This window comes from Medicago sativa, chromosome 8 (assembly GCF_051527215.1).
Source record: "Medicago sativa cultivar Bolivia chromosome 8, Bolivia_mono, whole genome shotgun sequence".
NCBI classification, from domain to species: Eukaryota; Viridiplantae; Streptophyta; class Magnoliopsida; order Fabales; family Fabaceae; genus Medicago; species Medicago sativa.
This window is the reverse complement of record NC_140756.1, coordinates 34,225,764-34,234,943: the sequence shown is the minus strand read 5'-3', so window position 1 is coordinate 34,234,943 and position 9,180 is coordinate 34,225,764. Positions and strand designations below refer to the sequence as shown.

The 9,180-nt window shown below is 31.9% G+C and overlaps 1 protein-coding gene across 1 annotated transcript; it reads left to right on the top strand.

Moving 5' to 3' along the window:
- Positions 1-7,135: 7,135 nt before the first annotated feature.
- Positions 7,136-8,151, top strand: LOC146898673 (uncharacterized). The gene has a single exon (XM_085738851.1). The coding sequence runs from the start codon at positions 7,136-7,138 to the stop codon at positions 8,063-8,065; it is 930 nt and encodes a 309-aa protein (XP_085594977.1). The 3' UTR covers positions 8,066-8,151.
- The last annotated feature ends 1,029 nt before the right edge of the window (positions 8,152-9,180 follow it).

Below are 9,180 nucleotides of genomic sequence, written 5' to 3'. Positions count from 1 at the left end.
TCACCATATACATCGATCACCATCATCTCTTTGATGGATAATGCATTACAACATTGCGCTCGGAGCTGAAAAACACTTTTATTTTTATTAAAAAAATTTTTTATCCACTGTCGGGATGGGGATGGGGCGGGGATACCCGAACCTGTCGGGGACGGGGATAGGTTTCGATTTCTCATCCCCGCTGGGTATGGGTAAGGTAATGAGTAAGTATATGGGAGTAGGGTATGGTAAAACCCGTCCCCACCCTGCCCCATTGCCATGCCTAAAAAAGACACTGGGATTTATAGTAGTTCTCCCTTTCATCCTCGCTTCGGGGTACGTCTACTATTCTTGATATAAAACGTCTCTATCAAGGACTTCCACTATTGTTGAAATTTGATTACAATGTTGTTGAAGCGGCCTAACAATTCGAGGGATGCTCGAAAGACAATGAAGTCGCCACCAATTTTTATGAAAATAGGGTAAACGTCGGAAAAAAAACCCTTTAAAACGAAAAACGGTCTTTGAAACTAGATTTTAGGTTCGGGAGTCGATTATGCGTAGAGAAGGTATTAGCACCCTACAACATCCGTTAAAAAAACGGTTACTTCTAATTAATTGTGCAAAATATTGTTAACTTAAAATGTTCATTTCTCCTTATTATTAGATGCGAACAAAAATTGAGTTTTTCTAAATGGGAATACAATGTGTTTTGTTATAAAGAAAAACAAGTTTTTATTATTGTGCTTGACAAGAGTTTGATCTTGCTCCTACGTATCTCCTGGTGCGATGTAGAAATCAAAGCTATGTAGTTCTAGGTAGAAAATGTTTGTGTGTTGGTTTGTTTTAAGGAAAATGTTTTTGTAGTGAGAAATGCGAGTAAAAAATAATAATAAATTGTTGCAAAAAGTTGATTGTTGTGAGTTTATTTGATCGCTTAATGTTTGCGAAGACTGCACTAAAAGTATATTTAACGTAGTTATCGATTTTGGAATATGTGCAATGACCAAATCAAAAGAGGATTCAACGTACTCATCAAATTTGAGATATGCATAGTAATTGAATCAAAAGTGGATTTGACGTAATCACTATTTTGGGGTTTTAGAGATGACTAAACCAAAAGAGGATCTAGCATATAGTCACCGACTTCAAAATTTGCATAACGATCGAATCAAAAGTGGATTTGATGCGATCACTATTTTGGGATTTTTGCAATGACTAAACCAAAAGAAGATTCAGCGACCGACTTTAAAATTTGCATAGTGATCGAATCAAAAGCAGATTTGACGCAATCACTGCTTTTATATTTTTTGCGACAACTGAACTAAAAGAGGATTTAACACATTATCAACTTTGAGGTTTTTGTGATGACCAAACTAAAAGATGATTCATAATAAGGCGTCTCAAACAAAAATTAACAATATGTCAGATCTCGGCTAATCCGGTTTATTATTTTTTGTTTGATTTTTTATTAAGGTACTGCAAATATCAAATGTTGTTAGAATGAGGGGATTCAAAGATACATATAGGTGGATTAATTTTGGACTGACCCAAAACTTAAACAAAATTTCCGATACAGCTTATTCAGAAGCCCTCGTCATGAAAACAAGTTAAATAAAAAAAGATATGGCATTAATAAACAGAAAAAAAAAAAATCTAGGAAATAAAAATGCAAAATCACAAGGGGTTAGGGATTAGAGAATGGGTTTGAGAGAGTGAACAACAACAACAAACATGCCTCTTCAATTTGCATGCTCGCTTTCCTTCTTTCCTCTCTCTTTCAAACGCAACTGCGATCAGTGCCTCGGCAACGGTGGCTAGGTTTGAGTGTTATGCGGGAGAAACCGTGGACCTGTGTTGGGTGGTAACGGTTGAGGCAGTGGTTACCGGTGGTGATGGTTGTGGTAGTGGTTATTAGTTGCTGAGTCTCATGGTGCAGCTACAGAAGCTGCTGGATGACAGGATGAGAGAACCGAGGCACAACAGTTTGTGTGTTGTGATGGGCTGTGGAGGAGCAGTGCATTGTGGTTCTAGTTGTAGGTGAGAGGGAGAGGCACACAGTTGTAGTCCGACGAGAAATTAGATGGCGGTGACGGTGTTTTCGATAGACCTTCCTATACCTTCCTTCTCTATTTATTGTTTATATTGATGTTGTTGTTATTAACATGGAAGTTTTTTGAATGGTGAAAGTGTGGGTTTGTAGGGAAGTGTTGTGAGGTGGAAGTGATGGTGTTTTATGGAAGATGGTTAGAATGGAGGTGGTGAAAACTCCATGAATCTCTACATTTTTCCTCACTTTCTTTTCATCTCTATTTTTTATTTTTGTTCGTCTCTTTTCCTCTCAGTTTCTTTTGTTTCTTCTCTCTAAGTTAGCTCTTGTTTTTTTTTTATTTCCTCATTTTTTTCCCTTTCTTTTCAATTATTTATAGGTTAAATTGACCAAAGGAGTTTCGAAATGGATGTCCCTTCCATCTCACAAAAAGGCCAGTTACTGTGTATAACTTCTATTTTCAAACTTGCTTCAACTAGAAACTATTTGTATGTGCACTGCAGGACTAGGAATTAAATGCATTGAAGACAATATGGTAACTTGGAACAAGTTTCTATTGTTGGGCACACCTTGGATACAATTATATGTTACTATTTATTCTTTGATTTTGGGATTGTGTAGCTGAAATGATGGGATTGTGTAAAGGATAGCTAGATTGTGCGGCTGAACTTTGGATTGTTTTCCCACTTGGTGAATAATGGAAAAACATGATAACATTAAAAATTATTACATATTTTTGGAATTTTTGTAATTTTGCCTTGACAAAATTAGGGTACTACAGTTGTGATTTCAAGAATTCTATCAATTACCCTAATTTTCAATTTCTATGCAACAACAACCCTCAATCTTCAAGTAACCCTTGAAATTGATGATTCTCCAAGTCTTCAAATCCTCAAACTCCCATGCAATCCTTAAAGCTCTACACCTCGAACTCTTCTTTGTTATGTTCGGAGCTTGGATCCCCTTGAACTTGAGAAGATTAGACAGAACCCCCAATCCGTTGGAGGTGGAATAAAATCACTCAATCCTCTTTGGACCCTTGATTCCCAATCAAGTTCCTTGAATGAAACCAATATACAATCCTTATAGCACTCTAGCAATCTATGACTCAAAGATCATAAAGATTCTTAAAAAAAGTGTTTAACATGAAAACTAGTGGAAAGATAGGTTTGAAGACTCAAGATAGATAGTTGCAATCGATTCAGTAGTTTTGGAGTTGGGATGATATGAATATATATAGAAATGAGTGGTAAGTGCAAAATTTTAGCCAAAAGCGTTGTGTTGAATCGAATCATAAAAACTTGAATCGTATCAAACATGTAGAAAAGGATGAAACTAGAGCTATGAAGGTTGATACGAATAAGACAAAGTGTGATTCAAATCAACCCTGCCCAGACAAAGGTTGATATGATTCAAATATTTGTGAATCTATTTAACACCTTAAAAAAATAAGTCCAGAAGTAAAGAATGATACAAATCAGACAATTTTGATTTGATTCACCAGTGATACGATTCAAGAAACCATGAATCGTATCAAAATGCATGACACACACACAACAGAGGTAGAAAGAATGCTTGATACGAATCAAAAATGCTTTGAATCGAATCAATCACATAGAAAAAAGTTTTTGCCACTCAAAAGGAAGATTTCTACATATATGGAAACATTTGACATCCGAGAATCATATGACACAAAGAGACAAGGAGTGCTAGGTGTTTTAACAAATTTCTAGGCTATAGCTAACATTATATAAACATCATCAAAATAACCTATAGTTAGCATTATATAAACATCATCAAAACAAACCTAATGTTATAAACAACTTCACAACATATTGATGGCTTTAGAGGTAAGACATATAGAATCATTAATTTGCTTTCCCTTTATGAATCTTCTTTGCTCAATTAAAATTTTATCTGGCAATATCTGAGCTAATTTGTCAGCAATTTTTATTGAAATGGTCTTGTATTTGAAGTTAGCCATTGCTCAGTTATTAGGTTTATTCGAATTTAAAGTCATAAATATTTGTACTTATAATTTTAATTCAAACTATAATTTCATAAAAAATGTTGTTGGTAATTTACATGTGTTAACAAAATAAAAAGAGTGAAAAGACGGACATGTTAGTATCCGTCTTTCCGTTAGTTATAATAATTAAATTTGAACCATAGATTGGTTTGTGCAACAGTATATTCACAATCTCAATGGTTGAAAATGTTATATCATGAAGGTAAATGGATTCTAAAGAAACCTAATAAATAAATGATTGAATTGATATAGATATATGTTCCTTAAAAGAATTATAGCTTCCAGAAAATAGGTGTTCAATTTAACTAATATTTAGTGCAAATGGACGTAAATGATTGTCTCAAGTCAATATTAGTTTGATCAAGTGCAAAATTTGTTAGTCAGACATAATTTTGACTCTCGCAAATGACAAGTACATACACTTTTTATGTTAAATATATTCAACAAATACAGATAAAGATGATTTGAGATCTTCTGACGAAAGCATTTGAAAGACTCATTCCATTGCACATGAATTTGATTATCGTAATGATTGTTGTAATTAAGTGTGAACGGACACAAATGATTGCCAAGAGTCAATTTTAATTTGAAACATGTGCAAGATTCATTTAGTCAGACACGATGTTGACTCTCGCAAACAACAAATACATACACTTTTTATGTTACTTATGTTCAATACATATGAAAAAAATGTCTGTTTTAAGATCATATGACCAAAGTATTTGAAAGACATATTCAATTACACATGAGTTCGATTCTTGTAATAATTGTTTTAATTAAGTGTAACTAAAATGTTGTAGAATCATATATCAAGTTATTATTTCAAATTCTTAAAATCTCAAATATATACTAAAGTATAGATTTACCACTTCAAAATCCTCCCCTCCAAATAAAATCTGTTACGTAATATCCTAAATTTTAATTTTCCTAATTAATAAAAACACACAATTGAGAGAGAACCCACACTTGTTGATATAGGCCCGTTTGTTAAATATTTTTTAAAAAATAAATTATTTTTTATGTTTTAATATATTTGTGTGTAAGCTTTTTCAAAATTAATTTGTTAAATAAATGATTTTTACCCTAAAATTGAAAAACTCTTTGAATTAGATTTTGAAGAGGGACATGAAAAATATATTTTAAAAAATGTAAACAAACAAAACATTGTTTTTGTTTTTTCCTTAAAATCTCAAAAAAAAAAAATCTAAATTATTTATATCAAAATAACTTACTTTTTTTATCAATAACAAACGACACTACGTTAACCTCAATAACTATTTCACTAGTGAAAAATATGTTTTAATTTTTGTGAAAATATATCTAAAAAATGTTCAAGGAAATGATTTTTTATTGTAAAAGGTAATGTCTACCGGAGCATCAAATCAAGTTAATTATTTATATAAAAAATACTAAAATATGTTATACAATAAAATTATTATTACCTATCTTTCTAAAAAAAAATAACATTATTTATTTATTTCTGAAGTAGCTTAGTGACTAGAATTTCACCCTTAATATAAATAAGTGAGGAATTTATGATTCAAACTTAAGCCCCTGTGTATACAATACAATGTTCTTACCAATTGAGTTATTATCATAGAGACAACAATATTATATTCTCCTAAAAGGCAAACTTTTACAAATAGAATATATAATTAGACTAGAAATTAAGTAAAAATATTCATTCTCTGAATTTGTAATACAGTAAATGTTATTTTTATTTTATCAATAGTTGTATTTTATTTCTTAATTAACTCAATCCTCGTTGAGCTATAGTCCTTAGCAAGATTCTCTATCAAAATCTTGTCAAATTAGATCATTCAGTTACAAATATGATTTCTTGTTCATTCTTCAAATAACTTGTTAGAGCTTCCAATGCCGGAAAGTGTGAAAGAGGCACTGCTAAATCAAAAAAGGTCGTTGAGCTATAGTCCTTAGCAAGATTCTCTATCAAAATCTTGTCAAATTAGATCCTTCAGTTACAAATATGATTTCTTGTTCATTCTTCAAATAACTTGTTAGAGCTTCCAATGCCGGATAGTGTGAAAGAGGCACTGCTAAATCAAAAAATGAAATGATTAGAATAATTAAGTCTTATTTTACACATCAGTCTAAAATAAATAAGTTTTCATTTTACAAAGAATAACATATTATAATTGTAAGCCATGCTAAGTTCCTAACAAGTAAAGATATTGTTTAAGAAATCCATAAAAGAAAATTTTGTCTTGGAAATACAACTCGAATATCTGTCTTAATCATAAATGCTCAAATTTCTATACAAAAGTTACCACTCATACTACTCCCTCTGGTCACTATTATAAGCTAAAATTCACTTTTTAGATTCATTCAATAAATGATGTATGTGGTCTATATATAGACCACATACATCATTTATTGAATGAACCTAAAAAATCAACTTTTGCTTATAATAGTGACCGGAGGGAGTACTTATTTTAATTTCCTAAACTATACTTTAAGGACACTTGTTAGTATTCCCTTTAATTATATTGAAAACTCTTATCAAATTTAATACATTGAAAATCCACTTTGGTTGATCTGGCGGTGTTTGTTTGAGACTTTGGAGTGTGCTCCTCTCAAGATTTCAAGTTTGATTTTCCCTGATGCTAATTTCGATGCGCTAATTGAGATTCTTAAAAATAATTAATATATTGAAATATGCAACAATATTCATGATTGCTCGCCACTCTATATGTGTTCTTTTGACACTATATGTCCTATTGTTGCATCAAAATCACAACAAATTATCATTTTTTGTGAATCTTTGTTTTTTTGTACCGCTGTACCTCACATTCTTTTCGCTAAATATTCATTCAAGAGTGTATACATGAGTTGGCAAACCCTCAGAAACTGTGTCTTTAGTAGAAAAGTAACTGTAACTGATTTTCTTTGTTGCAATTGCAATGAGTACACTTGAAGTATTATAATTCATTTACTATAACCTACCCTCACAAAACACGTCTCTTAATGCATGAACATGTGAACATGACTTATTCATTACTATTTAAACATTACATAGTTTCCCAAATTGAACATAGCATTGTTTCATATTTCCTTCCATGGATCCTCCACTTTCTTTCACTATTCCTCAAGAGGATTTTCTCATGATCCACCAAATGGACAGAGACCTCTACAAAATCCTTGTCACAGACCTTTCTCGTGATCCAACCGAGTCCATGCGATTGCTTGCTATGTGGCTTTGGTTGGAAAAAATTGGTTTTCACAATGTTGTGAAAAATATTATGTCTTTGCCTATTATTTTGATCAATGAAATTGCTGATGAATCAATGATATGTCTCACATGTCTTACCAACAACAATAATACTTCCCTAATTTCAATGTCATCTTCTGAAGTAAATGATATTCCACTTCTTCAAAGCCTAATAGAAAATGAAATCTCTCTGAAATTTTTTCTTCAGAATCGCGTGGAAGCAATTCGAGGTGTGGAGAAAACAAGAAGAGAAGTATGTATGAGGGCATTTGGTGATATCATGCAACAAGCAATGATGAGAAACATAGCAGAGAGAATGGTGGAGAACAATAAATTTTTGTTTGGTTCGACTGGACCAATGAATCTACAATTTGGTTCGGTTGGGATTGCTGGTGCAATGGTGCAACAACAGAGCAACAACAATGGAGGAAGAGGAGGAATCATACCAGCGGATGAGAGGACATTGTTTGTGACATTTTCGAAAGGGTATCGTGTTGAAGAATGGGAAGTTAGAGAATTTTTTACTATGGCTTATGGAAATTGCATTGAGGCTTTGTTTATGCAAGAAACTCAACCAAATGAGCAACCACTTTACGCCAGAATTGTTTTTCATATGGTGAGTACTATTGACATGATTCTGAGAGGGGCTTCTAAAGTCAAATTTTCAATCAATAGGAAACATGTGTGGGTGAGAAAGTTTGTTCCGAAAAGAACAAACACCGACAAAGTTATACTTCCTGGCGAGACTTCTGGTTTTGGGTTTGGAGCTACTAGGTAGCCAAAATTATTTGATGTGTATGTGTCATGTTTTCATGTTTAAGATGGTTTGAGAATATTAATGTTCACATAAATAAAATTATGTACTCCAATGAACAAATTATGTACTATAATGATTTGCATGAATAAAAAAAGGAAAATACAAACTACAATACAAATTAGTATGAAGGAATCAGGTTTGAAAACAATTGTGTTATTGATTTCCAATGTCCTGTGACAAAGATATCTCACTTGGATATCTCTCAGCATATGTAATCAATTAATTTGTTAGATTAAAAATAGTTACCATGTGACAAAAATATCTCACTTGGATATCTCTTAGCATATGTAATCAATTAATTTGTTAGATTAAAAATAGTTACCAATTTGGAGTTGAACCCAGGTGTAGATGGTCACTTTCTACGGTTTTTGCCACTAAGACACATAATATCTTTTGTAGATTAATTTCGCTTTCAAATAGTTATTACACCTTATTTGATAACTTCTATAAGCACCCATCACTTCTTATCCCACACTTTCCACCTCTCATAAACTTCCATTTTCAATCCTTTCAATTACGCGTATATTTTTTCGTTCTTAAATATTGGTTCAAACAATCATTTCAATTAATTGAAATTAAATAGTTATTTTGATATTTTGATTTTTTTTCGAGCAATGTTGATTGTTGTTAGAACTTTGGTTGCACGGATTGAATGACTTGTATTGGAATACACATTCGAAGTGACCAGAAGATCCGTCATTATTTTTATATTCATTCCCTTCTCTCCAAATTCTTTGTGAATTGATCATTTGTTTCTCTTTCTCCTTTATTGTTTCTTTCTATGCATGTAGAATTGCTTTTTTTAATCAAATATGAAGGCAATTAAGGAACACAGCCGGATGACATTGTTTGGTAAAAAAATAAAGTTAATGGCTTAAATTGTTATATCTTTGCAATTTTTTTATTGTTTTTTTCAATAGTTTGATAACATATATGTAACTCTAAAAACAATTATATAGCCAATTTAATACTTATACATGAAACATCTCAATGCACGGATTAGAGTCTAGTTATATTAAATGTTAGATAGTATCTAATTAACCTTAATCCCGTCGTTTTTGACGGGTCTAAATATT